This window comes from Stegostoma tigrinum, chromosome 6 (genome assembly GCF_030684315.1).
Source record: "Stegostoma tigrinum isolate sSteTig4 chromosome 6, sSteTig4.hap1, whole genome shotgun sequence".
Lineage (NCBI taxonomy): Eukaryota > Metazoa > Chordata > Chondrichthyes > Orectolobiformes > Stegostomatidae > Stegostoma > Stegostoma tigrinum.
The window spans coordinates 73,364,353-73,385,044 of NC_081359.1; the positions used below are offsets into that span (position 1 = coordinate 73,364,353).

Consider the following 20,692-nt stretch of genomic DNA (forward strand, 5'->3'; position numbering starts at 1 on the left):
GCAGACAAGGGAGGAGACGGTAAGGACAAGGAGAACCTTATCGTTGTTGAGGGAGAGACAGTAGATGGTTCGGACCCCGTTAAGAAATGATGGACTTTCGGTTTATATTTCATTGCCACGTTCCTTCGCTCTACTGCCAGTCACCGTGGGCAGTTGCCAGGAGCAAAAATGGTCGCCGCAGTTGTCACAAATAGTTTGTTGACATGCGCATGCTGCGTGCGCAGCTCTCGGGACTTGCTCGCTCTCTATGGTGCGGTCGCCATCGTTGAGAGAGCGGCGGGGCGGGAATATGGCGGTGGAGTCTAGAGTCACCCAGGAGGAGATCAAGAAAGAGCCAGAGAAGCCGGTGGATCGCGAGAAGGTGAAAACTGTTCGCACTGACGGGGGTGGGCGGGGGCTAAGGTAGTAGCGGCGACCCTGCAGGTTGAGTCAGGTCAGGGCCTGGGATGTCACCTCCGGGAAAGTGCACGTTGGATGATGCCGCTGCCGCCGCCTGAAAGTGTCCGGAGCTCGGATTCTGACTGTAAGGGTGCGGGCTCTCTCTGTCTGTCTCAAATGTGAACCATTTCTCACTGAGTGAACTGACTGAGGGCCCGCGGTCTACGCTGATTGAGGGTGAGGCCAAGATTTCCCCTTCGGTCCAGTTTTAGCCGGTAACTGGAAATTTCTAAATCAGAAACTAGGAAGTATTTTGTTTTTCAACCTTTGTTTTGTTCTGAATGTTTTTCTTTGTAATGTGTTGTGACGGTGCTAATAGGGTTTCCAGTTAATCGTAGAATTACGGCTAGGGACCAGTGCAATTGGAGCTATGGGTCGCCTACTGTTTAATTTCATTGACTGAAATTAGACTGGACATCGGGTACGTCGTGGAGGGGTGATGTGATCCCCATTTTGCCAGCGCTCAGAACAAATTTTTGTTTTCACATATAAGAACAAAAAAGGGACACACTGGTTTATGCAAATAATTTAGCCATGCCTGAATTTTGCATCCAATATTTTATGCCTGTTCACAGCATTCTTTTCTCCGCACATCTCAGTTTGGTAAACGTATCCCATTCAGAAGAAAGCGTAAATCTCTCAAATCGTTTCAAAATAGATGTGAAATTAAGTGGAGAATTTTGAATGCAGCAGGAAGCTTGTTTTTTTCGATAGCCTTTTAGCTTGTGATTTTTCTTAAAAATAAAAATCTGTTTCACTGCAGACTTTTGTGGGGTTTTTTGGTTTCTTTGAACACCGGACCCAAGTCGTTAACTCTGTTTTCTCCTCCACAGATGCTGCCAGACCTGCTGAGCTTTTCCAGCAACTTTTTGCTCCTGATTTACAGCATCTGCAGTTCTTTTCATTTTATAAGTCACATTAGAAATGGGTTTCCACAATTCAGTGTTTTTTTTTCATTATGGAAAGTGAATGTTGCAGGATACCTAACCTGAATTGCCTTGGTAAAAGTGATGGTGAAGTACCATCTTGAACCATTTCTGTCCTAAGAGTGTAGCGACACCCACAATGGTGTTAGGAAGGGAGTTCCAGAATTTTGATCCACAGTAGCAGATTAACTTGATGCTGTTAATTTTCCCATGTTTCAGCTACCCTTGTCCTTGTAGGCAATAGAGGTTTGGAAGATGCTGTCAGGGGATCCTTGGTAAAATACTGTGATGTACTTCGTAGGTGGTACACATTGCTGCCACTATGTCAGTGCTGAAAGAAGTGACTATTGAAAGTAGTGGTTGGGGTGCCAATCAGGTGGATTGTTTGGCCTGCGATAGTTTCTTGGCTGTTGTTGGAACTGCGTACAGGCAATGGACAGTATTCCATGCCGTTCCTGATTTGTGCTAGACTTGATATTGGGCAATGAGATTTACAACAGTCTTTTTCCCAGATTTTACAGCATTTTGCAGTGTCTTGTTTTTATCTTAAATCTGTGTCCTTTGGTTCTCGATTCTTCCACAAACAGGAATACATTCTCTCAACTCTGAACCACACAATTTTTGACACATGTCCTCTTGTTATCTCTAACAAGAACAACCACAACTTCTCCAATCTATCCAAGAGCTGAACTTTCCTATTCCTGAAATTATTCTCCCAAATCTTTTCTGCATACTCTCTAATGCCTTTACATCCTTCCTAAAAAGCGATGCGCTGATCTTGAGGCTGAGCCAGTGTTTTATATAGGTGTCTCAATTTTCTTCCATTTGTACTTCGTTCCCATTCTCATGAGCATACTTTAGAAACTCTTTCACAACTAGCACAAGAGTGCTGGAGGAACTCAGCAGATCTGGTAGCATCGGTGGTGATAAACAAAGTTAAATTTTCAAGTCTAGAATGACACAAATGTTGCCAAACCTGAGTTTTTCCAGTATTTTCTGTATGTTACAGATTTCCACTAACCACAGTATTTTGCTTTTATTAGAAACTCTTTTCCCCTTTCTGCCCTTTATGCTATTACTGTTCAGTCGCTACTGGATTAAAGTTTTCTGTTGTAACTACACTATAATTCATGAATGTTCTTGCAGACTTGTTCCTCTACATCTTTTCCACTAGTTAGTTGCCTATAGGGTACATCCAGAAGTGTAATTATATTCCTCTGTTCCATAGCTGTAAGACTCCTCTAGGATAACCCCTCTCATTAGTACTTTAATTTCTCTTTAATTAGTATTGCTCCCCACTTTTCCAGAGTACCTTGCATCTAGGAATATTTAGTCCCTCACTCTACCTTACTCATTCAAGGCATCCATTATCACCACAACATAATTTGCATGTGGCTATTTGTGTCTCCCCCTCACCAGCCATATTTGGTGCACTTAATACATTCACATGTATCCATGTTAAAACTTACAGCATGCCCCTTACGCTGACAGTATTTCATGTCATGTTGTATCCTATTTGAGTTTTTTTGTCTTTACAATTCATTGTGCATTTTGTTTTGCTTTGCTAATATTCCACGCTTGTACCAATTAGTTTAAACCCACTGAAGTAGTGTTAATAAACCACCTCAGCGGCTGCTCACTAATCAAGTGCTGATGTCTGCTATTTCTTTGCTTAATAGTGCGGCCAACTGAAATATTTTTAACTCTTTTCTAAAAACCTTGGATTTAAATTTACTGAAAAATTCATTGTCCCTTAACTATTTAATTTTAACTGTATCTATCAGGTCAAATTAATTGAATACTGATTGTAATGGAATGATGGCAGGTGCTGACCTAATCGTATTATCAGTAGCCTATTAATCTAGATATTTAGGTAATGCTTTACGTCATTGGGTTCAAATCCTACCATGGCAGATGGTGCCATTTGAATTCAGTAATAAACTTGAAATGAGAGTCTAATGATGATGTGAGCCATTGCCAATTGTCAGGAAAAACCCATCTGATTAACTAATGTCCTTCAGGAAAGGAAATCTGCCATCCTTACGTAGTCTGGCCTACATCTGACTCCAGACCCTTGCAATGTGGTTAAATCTTAACTGCCCTCTGGGCAATTAGGGACGAGGCAATAAATACTGGCTTAGCTACTGGCAACCACATCCCATAAATAAATTTTAAAAATCATAAATTATGAAATTATACCTTTAGCTTTTGGTTTTGTACTTCATAACTTATATTTGATTAATTTAGATTAAGTCAAATTGTTACCATTACACTCAAACCACATGGTTCCTAATTCCAGGGGCAGCAAAGTTTCCATTTAGTTATCATGCTTGCCTCACATGCACAAGATCCCCAGTTTGATTTTGTGTGGAAACATTCTGATTACAATGTAGGGAAATTGTGCACATTGAGTGAGACAATGAAATATTCTTATTCCAGGAGTCTTTTCTTCCTCCACAGGTTCATCATAATTTTCTTGAGGGCTACATTTTGATTTTCTGAGAGTACTTTCATTTTCACTAGCTCCTTCTTTTGGTGATGCAGTCATGTCTTAACAATAACTTATGCATTTGGATTGACACAAGGGGTATTTGAACTCTTGGAAGCAAAAAGAATTTGACAATATACACATTGACTGCCATTTCTCCATTAAACTTAAAATAGCAATGTATAAGGAAAGCATCAGTTTCTAGAGACAGTTTTTAAATTGGCACAAGACATCAGTTAGAAGTTAGGGAAAAAGTTAGCTTTCTTAAAAGAAGCTACACATCTCTACACAAATCCATCGACACCAATATGATATCAAAGGACTGGTGTGATCACAGCTAAATGGTTGCATGCTATCTTTAACATGGTCATTGCAGCCAAGTGATTTACAGAATGTGAGGTGCTTTGAAATATGATAACCCAAGTGCAAGGCTATCTGAAAGAGTGTTCAGTTATAAATTATCCAGTTGACGCAGTTTTCATTTTGATATCATAAATGTTTGTTAAAATGTTTAAAACTACTCTCACCTGTTTGCAGCCCCACTTCTTTCCTCCTCCCCTCACCCACCCCAACCCCTTAACCCCACCCAAATGCACATATATCCACCCCCATTTCTTCCATTCTGCCTCACAGTGGGAGGTTTGACCACTTTTTGGTATGAATTCTCCCACTGCCATAATGTATTTTGTGTGTTGCCTTTTTCAGTTATGCCACTAAGTGATTATTTTTCCTTCTGATTAAGTTCAGAGTCTCTGGTCCCACAGTCTCATTCAATTCCCGCTTATATTAAACCTTCATTCAGCTGTTCAGTTCCCGATGATTTTAAACCTCTGCTTTGGCTGTTCTGTTCCTGTTTGTCTCAAATCTCTGCTCTGCCTGCTCAAGTGCCACTCTTTTAAAATCTTCCATGAAGATACTTATCTGTGTATATACATAAATTTGCAAAGTTGGCCTCATAAGTCCAGTAGTCCCTAACAGTGACTTTATCCAGCTTAATCCTAGCTTGTGATGCGATGCATTTAAATCATGTAAAGTGGGTGCAGGACAGTTTGAGAAATATAAGGTGTCTATTGACATTATTATTTTACTGTTAACTTTCAATTTGGAGAGCATACATTGTTTAGTTTACTTTAAATGCTGTGATTCAGAAAAATAAATTATGATGGATATTCTGGAAGTTTATTAGAGAAAAAGGCAACTGAATCTCTGCGAGGCATTTCCCTAAGTTTTCTGCAAACAAAAAACCTAAATTCTTATTTATTTGTGTTTCTGCTGTTAATTTCTTGGACCTAGATTTCACATTTCTGCCATTGTTATAGTGATGTCAAAAGCATTAGAGAAAAGTTACATTTGAGATTTAATTTTAACTTCCCACATAGATTAGATTCCACAGCATTTTAGAATAAAATTTGAGCAATTTATGGTTTAAGAAACAAATTATATTGATTAGTTAACTTTGTTTTTTTTATTTAATGTTTGAAAATTAGACATGCCCTCTTCTGTTGAGAGTGTTCACAACTAACAATGGAAGGCATCACAGAGTGGATGATTTTGCTAGAGGAAATGTCCCATCTAGTGAGCTACAGATCTACACTTGGTAAGTTTTGCAATTCTCCTGTAAAACATGTTTCCAATAATTGAATGATACAATTTTTGTACTTTATGACCATCTTGCTTTTGGAAATGGGTGTTATAATTACTGGTCTATTCAGTCAATACAACATGTTTTGCAAGGTTATTTTTATTAGATTCCATTTCAAAGATTTGTCTGATTCAATAGCCAGCTCTTTGCGTCATTGACTAATCATTTCTTTAGCCATACCTCCAATAATTGTCAATCAAATTGTAAAAATCCTTTTCTGATTTCAATTTTCTTTTTGCCTACAATCATAAAATTTGCTTTATCTCTCCAATTACACCTCTGATTCAACCTTATAACAGTTTCCTACCCACTTTATTGATTATCCTGAATAACATTTCTCGTGTTGAGATCAAAATGATCATTGCAAACAATTTTCAATCATCTATTTTCTCCACCAATTCTCAGTAATTGTTTGTTCAGATAGTTTAAATTTGGCTTTGAAGTAGACATACAATACAAAATTCCCTGATCAAGCAGTACTGTATTGCTAATGTTTGTATGCTTTGTACTCCTGATAGATGTTATCCTTAGTTAGGAATGTTGCTCTAATATTTTAAATTTTTTTTAGAAATCATTTCTTTGTTACCCCACCATCTGTGGTAAGCTGCAATCCAAGTCCATGCACATGAGCATTTAACAAAATTGTACTTCCATTGTTGTTTGAATTCAGGATGGATGCAACACTGAAAGAACTAACAAGCTTAGTAAAAGAAGTCTATCCAGAGGCCCGCAAAAAAGGAACACATTTCAGCTTTGCAATTGTGTATCCAGATCCGAAACGACCTGGCTACAGGTTTGTGTAATGATGCAGTGGTTTTATATTTAATGTTTTTATGAATTTGAGATTGAAGGAGTTATGTATCTGGATGAATTTTACTTAAATTGTCGAGGAAAGGTCATTAAAGTTAACAGAACTTTTTATTGAAATTCACACAGTCGGAAGTAAACATTTATACACGACAATTGGGATGCAGCTTCTGCGCTGAAAATTAGTTGATGGCCTGTCTGTGAAAGAAAAAGAGATTTCCAACTCTGTTTCTGGAAAACCTCAATATGGTCCTCTCTGAACCTTGATTGTCTTCATGAAGAGCATCCAGAGGAAATTTCTGTGAAGATAGTATTCCCAGAGAAAGCTACATTAGGAAAAGTCCCTGCCACATCGATTATTGTTTGCTGATCGCCATCTTTATAGGCCATAACTTTACACAGAGACAACTTCTGAACGTTGCACATTTTATCTCTTGTTTACCTTTAAAGACTAAGGCTTTTTGGCAAAATGTATCTTTCCCAAAATGATTCTCCACAAGGAGAAATATATTCACTTCCCCGCAAGCTTATTATTGTAATTGTTTGTTTGTGCGCATTTAGTTTATTTTATTGCCAGTCCTTTTTTCAGGTAGCGTAAATATAGTACTCCCTTAGAGGCATTTTCTGCACTTGGAGCGGGTGAATGAAAAAGGGGTAAATTTTATCTAAAGCCTAGTTTTTCCTTTTAATTAATGAGCTATCTAAATATTGCACTTTGAATTAAGAGAATTTTTTTTATTGCAGCCTTAAATATCTTTCACTGCGAGAGAAGCTGTGTCTAATTAATTAGTGGCTGGATTAATCCAATTCTTTGGAGTTCGTCAGTTTTTAAGAAGTATCAGTAGAGCCTTTCCTCAGTGCTGCTTTGGTTGTGCAGAGTGGAAAGTATGAGTTTGTTGGGATAGAGGAAGTTTGGTGACGGGTAGGAGGTTTTCCTTTCTTCGCTAATTTAACTTTTACAGCCAGCTGTAGTTGGCTTTTCCTTTGGTACAGGGGAACAAGCTGATTGAGAACTATTATGTTTTCTATTATTTCAATCTTTAAAACTACAAGATGGCAGGTCAGAGTGGCCAAGTGGAGTGTATATTCTGAATACATATGAAGTCATTGATACACTATTTGTCCCAGATAAACTCTGCAGGAAGTATCACAGGCTGTAAAACCCTGAGCTGAGGATTTCAGAACTTGAACTTGAACAACAGCTGGTACTCACTGCGGTGTAATCACAGGTTAGAAGTATATAGAGAGCAAACGAATGACTGCCAGGCAGTGTAAAGAAGAAATTACAGTGTAAAGAAGCATTACAAGAGTCTATCTTGCTTGCTAATTGGTATACCATTTTAGATAGAGTAAACTTTGTTTGAACTGGCATTCTTAATAAACAGGCAAAAATTATATACCTGAAATACCAGAAGTTTACTGTATTATTTCAGTGTGGAAAGTGACCTTTTAACAGTAGTGAAGGTGTTCAATTATCGTAATATTTTGTACACTGCCATTCCATTTACTGGCATTGATGTACATCTGTGAACTTTTTGGAGACTTTCTATAGCTCTCAGGGCAGAAATGCAGTACTTGAAAGGGGGTAGGATAGATTCCTAAAAATTCTGCACAGATATTTATGGGCAAACTGTGTTATAGAAATGAGCATATCACGTGCAAGATATGTATGCAGTTGGGTGTCGGCTTTAAAGCGGCAGTGTGGAGGTGAGCAGTATGGTTAAGATGGATAGGAGGCAATGGGCAGGTGAATAGAGTGAATAAATCCACTCAACAGCTATTTTTCAAGGGGAACGGATTTCTGTCAAAAGATGTACGTTGGGGTAAACTATGTATTAAATAAGTTGCTTCCAAATAATATTTTCCTAAGGCAAGTTACTTACTAGTTACTCATATTTAGTGACAAGTTTGAAAATGCAATTGATGCAGAGTTATTTGGTAGCCAAAGCTTGAACTCTGTGGGTGCTTAAACTAGCCTGTTTCTTTTATTCACAGATGGGATGTGGGTATCGCTGGCTGGGCCAGCATTTATTGTTTATCCTTAATTACCCTAGAGAAGGTGGTGGTGAGCTGCTTCCTTTAACTGCTACATTCCACTCATTGAATAAATGACATTGAAGAAACAGCAATATCTTTGCAAGTTAGGGTAGTGGGTGGCTTGGAGGGGTACTTGCAAATGGTGATATTCTCCTGTATTTGCTGCCCTTGTCTTGGATTTGGAAGATGCTGTCCAAGGAATCTTGGTGAATTTCTACTGTGCATCATGTAGATGGTACAAACTGCTGGTGCGGGGTGTTGGCGATCTAGGGAGTGGGGAGTATTCCATGACACTCACGATTTTGTGCCTTGGAGATAGTGGACAGGTTTTGGGGAGTCAGGAGGTGAGTTTCTCGTGAGGATTCCTAGCCCGTGACCTGCTCTTGTAAAGCTGTATTTATAAGGGAGCTCCGATCCAGTTTCTGATGAATGGGAACCCCCACAATATTGATAGTGTACGATTTAGTGATGGTTATGCCATTGAACGTGAAGGGGCAATGGCCAGAATCTCATTGAGGAGAGTCATTGCCTGGCATTGTGTGGTTTGAATGTTACTTACCTGTTATCAGCCAAGCCTTGGACATGGACTACTTCACTATTTGTGGAGTTGCTGTATCTAAGTCCATTGTTCTTGACTTTTCATATTATCAATATAAATCAAAACAACATTAAAGTAAGTGGATTGTACAGAGCATGTAGACTTGCTTGATTTTTTTGTTTATTCCTTCTCTGGATGAGGGTGTCGCTGGCCAGGCAGCATTTATTGCCCATCTTTATTTGTCCAGAGAGCAGCTAAGAATCAACCACATTGCTGTCGGTCCAGAATCACATCCTTACCAGATCAGGTAAGGATCGCAGTTTCCTTCCCTGAAGGAGACTAGGGAACCAGATGGGATTTTCCTAAAAATTGATTCATGGTTATCATTAGGCTCTTAATTCAAGATTTTTTATTGAATTCAAATTCCACTATCTGCTGGAGCAGGATTCAAACCCAGGTTCCCTGAACATTATCTGCGTGTCTAGATTAACAGACCAGCGATAATACTGCCATGCCATTACCTTCCCTGACACTGAATACATAGCTAGATATGCTATCTAAAAGGACAAATGAGGTGCAGAATAATGCAAAAATTATAAAGACTATGTAAAATTTGATCAGTGAATGTTTTGTATTATTAATTAGCCCCATTGTGGTTTTAAGAGGATATTTAGAATTGCTTAAAGGGAAAAGTTTAAGTATAGAGTGTTTAATTGCATCTTAAACAAAAATAATTTGCCCATCGAGTAGTCCCAATAGATTTTTGTTTGTTTTTTAAACTGGTGAAAATTGCATCAGGATGACTACTGTTTTGCTTTTGTATAACAGAGTGAAGGAAATTGGCACGACTGTTTCAGGAAGGAAAGGACCAGATGATTCGATGACGTTACAATCGCAGAAATTTCAAATTGGGGACTACCTGGACATTGCAATAACGCCACCTAGTAGAGCACCGCCCCCACCTGGCCGCATGAGACCATATTAATGTTCCTTTCTCACCCTCTTTGGGCAGCTGTGGCTGTAATTTGGTGGCCCTGTACTATGTAACCAAGAATGTTTGCATGTTTCATTATATTTTATTCCTAAACAAGATAATTTTTGAGAAATAATTTTGACTCACTGCAGATGTAGGGAAGTATCTGTGCATTCTAGCTACAAAGTTTTTGATTTTGTTCAGATTGTTTGCAGTTTTTTAATAAAAGTGTGCCTTCATTTCATTGTTTTTGTCTCTAGGATGTGCGTGTAGAATTTGTCCGGAAACTTTAACGCAATCTGGGTAATGTTAAAAATTACATGTCACAATTTTCATTGTTTATGATCCTCTTCTCAACACCCTGAGCCAAGTTGTACTTCAATTCACAATAGTGTAACTCTACAGGTGTAAATCAGCTAGTATGACCACTGTTTTAAAAGATTTACAATACACTACTGTTTACTCAGAATTATTCCTCTATTTCTTAAATATTACTGGTGGTCCTTTGATTCTGATGGTCACTGTTGCCTTGTTGACTTCACCATGGTAAATCTCCTTTGTGCTGTCTCCCAGTACAATCACATCCCAGCTGTAATGTGAATTCCAAATTGCAAACAGTATTTTATACAGTCTCAGCATAACCACCTTGCCCTTAAACTGTCTGCTCAGCCAGTAAAGCCAAGTACCCTATATGCCTTTTCAACCACTTTATCTACCATTCCGCTACTTTAAGGGACCAGTGGATATGAACACCAAGCCTCTCTGATCCTCACTGCTTCTTGGGTCCTACTGTTTATCAAGTATTCCTTTGCTTTGTTCTGTCCAAGTGCATAACCTGACACTTATCTGGAATGAATTCTATTTTGCACCGATTAGCCTAACTGACCAGCCCATCTATATTCTAAGGTTACATTCCTCACTATTTACTACTCCACCAGTTCTGATGTCATCCATGAACTTTCTGATTAACTCTCCTACATTTGATTGAAATGGTAACCTCAGCTGGTGCAAGAATTGAGCCCATGCTGCTGGCATCACTGCATTGCAAATGAGCTATTTGGCTAACTGAGCTAAACAACACCCATTCAAGTCAAAATCATTTGTATATACTACAAGCAGCGAAGGTCATGTGGCACCATGCTGGATGCCGACTTCTACTTACAAAGACGGCCCTTGACTATTACCCTCGGTCTCCTGCCACTCAGCCAATTCTGGATCCAATTAGACAAATTTCACAGGCTCTTAACATCAAATATATTACCCTAATGTACACACCTGGTTGTCTCCTTGAAAAATTCAATCAAGTTGGTCAGATATGACCTCTCCTTAACAAAACAATGCTGGTTATTCTTAACTAATCTCTACCTCACAAATGCAAGGTACTTCTGTCCTTCAGAGTTGCTTCCAATAGTCTCCTGACCATTGAGGTTAGAAGACTAATCTGTAGTTACCTGATTTATACCTTCCTTCCATGAATGATGGTACCACACTGGCAGTTCTGGGGCACTTCTATGATTACAAAGGAATTGAAAATTACTGAAAGTAGCTCAGTTATTTCCTCCTTTGCTTCACTCAGCAGTCTGCAGTGTATTACATCCAGCCTTGTAGATTTATTTTTTAAGCCTGCCAGACCACACAGAACATCTTTGTGTATCCCACTTTCTTTCATTATTATCATCGTCTTACCACCCCACCCCCCAAATTCTATACCAATATAGTCATTCTCACTAGTGAACAAAATATTAACATGGGGCAAACTTTTTCCCTAGTGATCCTTTTATCGCTAATGTACTTGTAAAGTAACTTAAGATAGTTGCAAGTAAAAAAGGAAAATCCTTACATGATCCCTTTTAGCTCTCCTGATTTCCTTTTTTTCCAGTTTCTCCTTGCACAGTTTTTACTTCTGTAAAGCCTCTGCCGATTTGGCACTTTGTATCTACCCTAAGCCTTCCTGATTTCTTTATCCAATCTCATATATTCCTCTATCTAGGGTTCACTGAATCAGTTGATCCTACCACTAATCTTTATTTGAACAGATTAGCCCCAACAAACAGTGCCAATGTCCCAGAAATTTAAAACCCTCCTGCATCATCTTTCAAACTATGCATTCATCTGGACTAGCTTCCTATTTTCATACTCAGTAGCAAGTGGCACTGGGAGCAGGACAGAGAGTATAAGTTTTTGGGTTCTGTTTTCCAATCAATTGCCTAGCTCCTTAAATTCTACTTGTAGGATCCCATCTCTTTTTCAGCCTTTGTTGTAGGTATAAGTACATAGTAAGATCTTTGTCTGATTGCCCTCCTCCTTCAGAATGCCCTTTAGTCGTTCAGTGATATCCATGACCTTGGCACCAGGCAGGTAATATAAAATCCTGGAGTCTGTTCTGTAGCTGCAGATACACCTAACTAGCCCCTTTACAGTTTAATCTGCTACAACTCTAGCCTTGCTGTTCTTTTTCCTTCCATCCAGGGCAGCAGACACACCCATGAGGCCATGAATTTGGCTTCCACTGCCTTTTCCTGTAGTGACCTCCCCAACCCTATTCAAAATGGTATATCTGTCAGAAAGGGGTGTTGGGGAAATGCTGGGCTACTTAATTTCCTCTACTCATGCCCTTTCTGCCTATTCAGCCTTCACCCTGAGTGTGACCACCTCACTGAATGTGCTATCCACAATGTACACAGTATTGCAGATGCTCCGTAATGAATTCATGCTCCATAATGAATTCACACTCCAAAATGCAGTTAGCCAACATTTGCAGCTGGACACACTTATGTTCTAAAGAAAGGCCACTGGACTTGAGATGTTAACTCTGCTTTCTTTCCACAGATGCTGCCAGATCTGTTGTACAGCAATTCCTCCTTTTGTTTCACACTTCTTGCATGTGGTCACTAGGGTCAATTGAAGTTTCCAAGAATTTCCACACCGTACAGGAGGAACACATCACAGCTGCAAACTCTGCTGCCATGACTTCCCTTAAGCCGATCAGTTGCTCCCTTTTGAAAAGAAAAAATGCTTTTGAGTCATACAGCATAGAAATAGACCCTTTGATCCAACCAGTTCATGCTGACCACAATTCCAAACTAAACTAGCCCACCTGCCTGCACTTAGCCCATGTCTATCCAACTATTTCGTATTCATGAACATATCCAAATGTCTTTTAAATGTTGTAACTGTACCTGCATCCACCAGTTCCTTTGGAAGTTCATTCCACACATGAATCACTATGTAAAAGAAAAAAATGCTCCTCAAGAAGGGTCCCAACCCGAAACATAAGCTTTCCTGTTCCTCTGATGCTGCCTGGCCTGCTTTGTTCCTCCACCTCCACACTTTGTTACATCTGCAGTTCTTGCTATCGCATCAAAATGCCCCGATGTCCTTTTTAAAATATTTTTCCTCTCACCTTAACGTATGCCTTCCAGTCTTGAAATTCCACCACCCTAAGGAAAAAGCACCTGCCATTCAACTTATCTATACCCTTCATCATATTATAAACCTCTATAAAGGTTATCCCACAACTTGCAACACTCCTGTGAAAAAAAGTCCCAGCCTATACAGCCTCTTGTAACTCAAAACCTCCATTCTTAGCAACATCCTGGTAAATCTCTTCTGAATCCGCTTCAGCTTAATGATATCCTCCCTATAACAGGGTGACCAGAACTGGACACACTACTCCAGCAGATGCCTGACCAAACATCCTTTACAACCTCAATATGACATCCCAACTCCTACACTCAAATGTCTGAGTAATGAAGGCAATCTTAATCTTCTTAACCACTCTGTCTACATGTGGCACAAACTTCAAAGAATTATGCACCTGAATGCCTAGGTCTGTATTTTCTACAACACTACTCAAGGCCCTACATTTAACTGTATAAGCCCTGATCTGGTTTGTTTTACCAAAATGCAATATCTCACATTTATCCAAATTAAACTCTATCTACCACTCCTCAGCCCATTGATCCAATTGATCAAGATTTCTGTGTAATCTTAGAACACCTTCACAGTCCACTATACCACCAATTTTGGTGCAGTTGGAAAACTTACTAACCAAGCCTTTTATATTATCATCTCAATCATTTATATAAATGATAAATAAAATAGTGGACCCAGTACCAATCCCTGTGGATCACCACTGGCAACAGGCCTCATCTAAGAATACTATAAATTTACCTTCCTTATGCTAAATGCGTTTCCCTTTCCCTACTTTGCTTACTTAAATGGCTTTATATTGCCCTGACTTTCACATTTCTGTTGTTTCTCGACAATTTTTTTTCAAAAAGTACGCCTTTTAAAATCACTAACCAATTATTATTCTTCCTATTCATCTGTTGGGTTACTGCTGAAAAGCCTCACCAAGCATTTTGTGATTTATCAAGGCAGCAAGAAAGTTTGTGGGACAGAACTCAGTTTGACGTGGCTGACATCTTCGCAAGATCTTGAGTAGCTGTGTCATGAAACTTCACAAAAGCAAACAGGCTCATAACACAGAAATGGCTGGTTGATTTTACTAAAAAAGGTGAAAACTAAATTCAGCTCTGAATTTCACCTTAGTTCTATCTGTTTCAAATATTCGTACTTGTTTCCCCTTAAAAGATGCAATAGGCTCTGCTTCAACCAGTTTCTGTAACAGAGCATTCAATGCTTCTAAAACCCATCACATCAAAAATCTAATGCCCTGTTCCCTGTGAAGCCTCAGAACTGATTTTCTCTGCTTAGAAACATGCAGGCATATGAAATAGGAACAGAACATTTGACCTCTCAAGTCTCCTTTGCCCTTCGGTAGGTTCATGGCTGCTTTATTTCTGTTTCGAATTCCACATGCCCTTCTACTGAGACAACTTATCATTCCCTTGCCTAACAAGAATTTATGTTGCTCCTTAAGTATTCAATGACTGCCTTTTGAACCAGAGTGTTCAAAGCTGTTTTAATTCAAAAAAGGTTCCTCCTCTGTCCTGAAATGGCAACTCCCAAATTTTAAAATGCTAACCCTAACTCTGGACTATCTGCAAGAGGAAACATCCATTCCACATTAATTTTGTCAAGACCAATCAGGAAACTATACAAAATGAAAGCAAAATAATGTGGATGCCAAAAATCTGAAACAAACACAATGTTGAAGATACTCAGCAGGTCTGACATTTTTAGAGACAGAAACGGGGTTAATGTTTTGACTCCAATATGATTTCTTCAGAAATGGTTCATACTAGACTCATAAATTAACTATTTCTCTCTCCACAGATACTCTCAGACCTGTTAGGTTCTTCTAGCATTCTCTGTATTTATTTCAGGTTCTTACACACTTCAATCTAGTAACATTTCATTCTAAACTCCAGTAGAAGCAAGTCGAGCCTGTCCTTGTAAGACACAACCTACTTATTCAAGATATTTATCTGGAGTAAATTTCCTCTGAACTGCCCCCTTACACATTTACATCATTTCTTAAATAAGGAGACCAAACTTTACCAGTATTCAAGATGACACCTCACTAATAATTTGTATAAATGAAGCATAAGATCATTATTTCTCTGTTCAATTCCTCTTGTAATAAAGGATAGCATTCTAATAGCCCTCTTGATTATGTGCTGTATCTGTAAGCTTAATTTTTTTTGATTAATACACAAAAACAGATAAATCTGTCTGCACTTCAGAATTTTGGAGCCGTTCTCTGTTTAAATGATACCTGCATTTTTATTCTTCCTACCAAAGTGAACAACTTCACGTTTCCCTACAAAATACTCCATCTGGCAGATGTTTTACCCCTCACCCTATTCGTATCTGTCTGCATCCTCCTTATCAATGTCACATGTAAGTTATTCATAAATTGACAGTCCTCTTAATTCTGTTAATCTTGTCTACGGCTATAGAAGTTTATGGTCGAGGAACATCCTGGTGAAACTGCACTGGATGTATGACAATTTAATTTCCTGCATACAACTAGTAATGGGTCTAACCGATGCTTTCTTAAGTTATTTTATGCTACTGCACCCATGATTCTATTTACAAAATCTAGACTCAAGAATGCTTCCAGCCTTTTATGTGACTGCATACTTGGAGAATTATTTGATCCTCAGCACATTATCCTGATAAATGTTTCCTTCCAAAAAATTGTACATATCCCTGATATCTTCCAGTGATAGTTGTGAACTCTGCATCTATTTCTTACCCCTTTGATTTATGTCCTAATCAAATTCAAGAACAACTTAAGATGTTAGTGAAATGACATTAACGATAGAGTGCAAGTCCAGTATAATGTGATTCGATATGTTGTAAATTTATTTATAGTGTGGGTGTACCATGCAGCCAAAACGTCTAAATCTAAATTTAAATCTCAAATTTATTAGTTAAAAATACAGGTTTTCTAATCAACTTTGTCCAGCTGTTAGTGCAGTTTCACCTTGGCATCTGCGTTCTAACACTTCCGCTGAAGAAGTCTTGTGACCTGGAGCTGAGAAAGAGTTACATTTGAAGGGGCCCATTAAACAAGTTTATAGGTTGCTAAACAGGGAAAAGCCACTAATTATCCAATAAATAGAGACTTGAGATGAAAGTGATACCCTAGACATCAAGGTAGAATTTGAGTGTGTGGCACCAACGAACCTAATGGGAATAGGGGGCAAGCTCTCAATTGAGTGTAATTATACTTAGCACGAAAGAAGATAGTTATGGATGTTGGAAACCAATCATCTTTGTCCTAGAGTATTTGCAAAGGAGTTTGTCAGGATAGATATTTTTAATCAACCTATTCAGCGTGTTATTTCAAACCTCTGGAGCAGTTGGGTTTAGCACTGTAGCCTTCCACTGTGCCACAAGATCCTTTCTTACATAATTACCATGCACTGACAGATTGTACCACTAGAGCAAAGCACGGTAGTAAGGTTAGATACTTTCTAATCAGATTGTTCAGAGATGTTATACACTTTTGGAGCAGGGAATAGTTAAATCTGCTCGTCTATCTCTGAGGTAGGGACACTACCTTAAGATCCCAAATTTTGTCAGGATTGATATTTTCTAATAAGGCTATTCAGAGATGTTATGACATACCTCTGGAGCAGGTGGGGATTGAATCCAGGCTCCTGGCTCAGAGGAAGGGGCACCTTCACTGTACCACAGGTGAATTAATTCTGTCAAGATAGAGTCTTCTGCCCAACAATCTTCAGCTGCTTCATCAATAACTGTCCTACCATAACAAGCTTAGAAGTGAGGATATTTGTCGATAAATAAACAGCATTAAGTCCTACTTATGACTCCTCATACTGGAATAGTCAATGTTCATATGCAACAGGACCTGGATGAAATGCAGGCTTAGGCTGATGAACAACAAGTCATATTTGCACCTTATAAGTTCCAGGCAATGACTATCTCTAACGATTTATTCTCATGATCTTCTCTTGTCAATAAATGCCAATGCTGAATTCCCTCACTATCAACATCTTGGAACTAACATTGGCCAGAAAGTGAACTTCAGTCATGAGGAAACTTCTGGAAACAATAATTCAGGACAAATTTAATAGTCATATCAATAAATGCAGGTTAGTTAAGGTAAGCCAACTTGAATTTGTTTGGGAGTGGGGACAATTCATGTTGAACTAGCTTCATAATTTTTTGAACAGGTATCAGAGGGTTGCTGAAGGCAATGTTATGAATCTCATGCGAAACATCAAAGGGTTGTAGTCCATATAAATAAGTCACTCCAGAATTTACTTCAAATTGGTGTACCTCAGTACAGTTGAAGAGTCTGTTGGCATATTCAGTATCCATGCAAAATAGCACTTTCCCTTCAATCTACATCTTACTGTCATAACACTACCAACACCGATGTCGCTGTCGTCCAGCTTGTTAAAATGGCATAGCATGGTTTGCCACTTCTGAAATTGGTGTGTTAGTCAATACAGCTTTCAAGCTGTGAAAGGCACTGTGACATTGCTCTGTCTGTTCAATATCTTGACCTTTTTCTTGCCTTGGCAAAGGAGCCACCACAGTGCTGAAAAACGGAATGAAATTCTGACAGAATCCACGCATACTGATTTGAGCAATGCTTCTAATATTGTCTTAAACACGGGGAACTTCAAGGTAGACTTTTTTGCTTCTCTACCTACCACTTAGCCTTGTTACAGAGTGTATCCCAAATAAGTTACTTTTGTTATGGTAAACTTGCTTCTGGCCATCTTTATGGCAAAACTGTATCCTCGTATCACATCAAACAGATCAGTCAAGTGTTGTAAATGGCATTTCAGGGTTTGACTGGATATAACCACATCTTAGCATTTTGTAATTGTGTTCTATATATTGATTACTTGATTGTTTAACAATTGAAAAGCTGCTGGTACTTTGTTCATTGTAAACTACATGGCTTTATATTGAAAAATTTCATCTGAGCTACCAAAGCTGCTGTTTCTTTAGCTGCATCAGTCATTGGAACAAGGCAGTAGCCCTTTGGAAAGTCAATTTTTGTGACAAATGGTGCTTGCCCAATCCTCCTGTCATGGAAATTGGTTGAAACCTGACATACGTTTGTACCATCAATGACTTTATAATAATTTATACACAATCATTGCCATTATCACAGTAGGTACTGTGACTTGTAACTTGGCTCAATAATGTGGTTATCCGTCATGAACTTGATCTCTTCCCTCACTTGACTAGGTTTTCTGGGTTAAGTCTGTAAGGATACTGCAATATGGGTAATGCACCCCCTACATTAACATCATGTATAGCCAAGGATGATGTTCCTGGACTTACTAACACAAATCCATTCATGCATTTTGTAATGGATTTTGTTAGTCATTTCAATAGCATAATATTCTGACCAATATTTTAAGCTACTTCATATTAGCAAACCTGATTAATGGAAAGCTGACTTTTGAATTTTTGATTCATTCTTGACTCTCCAATAATCCACTCGCAACATTAACCACTACGAATACACCTAAGGGGAGCAGAAGTAGCCATCAGATGATCTGATAATCCACAATTCCACTTTCCTGGCTTTTCTCTATAACCAACTCCACTTCTTCCTCAGGTGGCTTAGGAACTTCACTATGTCCATAAGGATCTTCAACAGATGCACCATAGAAAATATACTATCCAGATGCATAATGGCCTAGTACGACAACTGCTCTGTAAGAAACTACAGAAGGTTGTGTGCATAGCCCAGACTATGAAGGAAGCCAACCTTCTAGACTCTATTTGCACTCCCCCTTGACATGGAATGGCTGCCAACAGTGCCAAAGGCTCCTCCCACTCCAGTAATGCTCTCCTATCACCTCTTCCGTTGGGCAGAAGATACAGAAGCTTGAAGACATGCACCAACAGGTTGAAGGACCGCTTCTTCCCTGCTGTTATTAGACTGGTGAATGGACTCTCTAACTTTAAGTAATGTTGATCTTGTTAATGTTAATCTTGCTTCATGCACCTCCAGTGCAGTGTAACCAGTATGGCTCACTCCTCCCAAGTACCCTATAATCTGTATGCAACAAAAACAAAGTTGCTGGAAAAGTTCGGCAGATCTGGCAGCATCTGTGAAGGAGAAAACAGAGTTAACTTTTTGGGTCCGGTGACGCTTCCTCTTGTATGTCCTTGTTTACTATAATCTGCCTGTACTGCTCACAAACAAAGCTTTTCACTGTGCTTGTAACAATAACATGTAACAATATATCAAATCAAAATCAAGAAGATTCCTGATTCCCTCATTGATTAAAAAACCCCTCAGTTTTGAATATTCTTAATTACCCAACCTCTACAGATCTCTGCAGCAAAGAATTCCACAGATTCACCACCCTCTGAGAGAAGTAATTCCTGGAAATGTTTTAAATGTGTGACCCCCTCAAACACCTCTGACTATCCTTCCTGGTGTAGTATGATCTAACATGTTAACAAGGCAAGCTGGCTGATTTTTGCTTGAGTCTGAAGGACTCACTGAACAGTTTACTTAACTGAATTTCTTTTCCATTTGTTAATATCCAGTGAATAGTTCTCCAAGGACAGATAACAGTGCCTTGTTTCCAGCAAAATTCTGACCTTTGACCTTTTATTTGCTCAATTTCATTATTTATTGTGCATTCTTTGAAAGCTGTCCACCTACAAGCTGCCCTTCAAGTCATTCACCATCCTGGCTTGAAAATACAGTGCAGTTCCTTCAATGTCGTTGGGACATAATTCTGTAACTTCTTCCCTAACAGCCCTTATTCATGTAATTGCACCAAATCAACTGTAGCAACTCAATAAAGTAGCTCACCACCATTTCAAAGTCAATTAGGAATGGGCAATAAGTACTGGCCCAACCAGCAAAGCCCAAGTCTCACAAATGTATAAGAATAAAAGTAATTATTTTTGACCAAATCATACACTTTGGTTAGTTTTCCTTGGAAATCGGACATAATGATCTCCCTATATTAGGTCATATTTGTGGCTTCACAATGGTACAATCCAAATGTGAGATACCAATTGATCCTCTGCATCACTGATCCAAACAACCACTGGAGGGTCAATCGAGGAAATAGGATGTAGAATAGCATTCTGTAAGAACCACAGCTTTGCAATGATAAAGGATGTGCTTCAGATAGACCAGCACTCTTTCGTACAACAGTGTTGGCCAAAGCAACAGAGAGGCTTATTTGTGAATCTTATTTTATGGAACGGAGATTGTGTGAATTTTATCTTATTCACTCATGGGACACGTGGGTCATTGGTTGGGCCAGCACTTACAGATTACAAACTTACAAAAGGTTACAAACAGATTGAAGCCTTTCCAACATCAGATGCTGCCTCACTCAATCCTGAGGAATGTTGTATTGCTATATGCACTATGGAAATATAACTGTCACTCACAAAACATCATGTG

At 38.8% G+C, this 20,692-nt stretch overlaps 2 protein-coding genes across 2 annotated transcripts in view; one reads left to right on the forward strand and one right to left on the reverse strand.

Annotated features, from left to right (window-relative positions):
• Nucleotides 1-227: 227 nt before the first annotated feature.
• Nucleotides 228-10,093, forward strand: sap18 (Sin3A-associated protein). Its single transcript, XM_048532025.1, has 4 exons — nt 228-361; nt 5,340-5,449; nt 6,165-6,287; nt 9,705-10,093. The coding sequence occupies exons 1-4, from the start codon at nt 248-250 to the stop codon at nt 9,859-9,861; spliced, it is 504 nt and encodes a 167-aa protein (XP_048387982.1). The 5' UTR covers nt 228-247; the 3' UTR covers nt 9,862-10,093.
• Nucleotides 10,094-12,713: 2,620 nt separating this feature from the next.
• Nucleotides 12,714-20,692, reverse strand: part of ska3 (spindle and kinetochore associated complex subunit 3) — a 44,978-nt gene continuing 36,999 nt past the window's right edge. The window contains exon 11 of the mRNA XM_059646667.1: nt 12,714-12,845. The gene's annotated coding sequence lies outside the window, so the exon portion shown is untranslated. The remainder of the gene's footprint in view (nt 12,846-20,692) is intronic.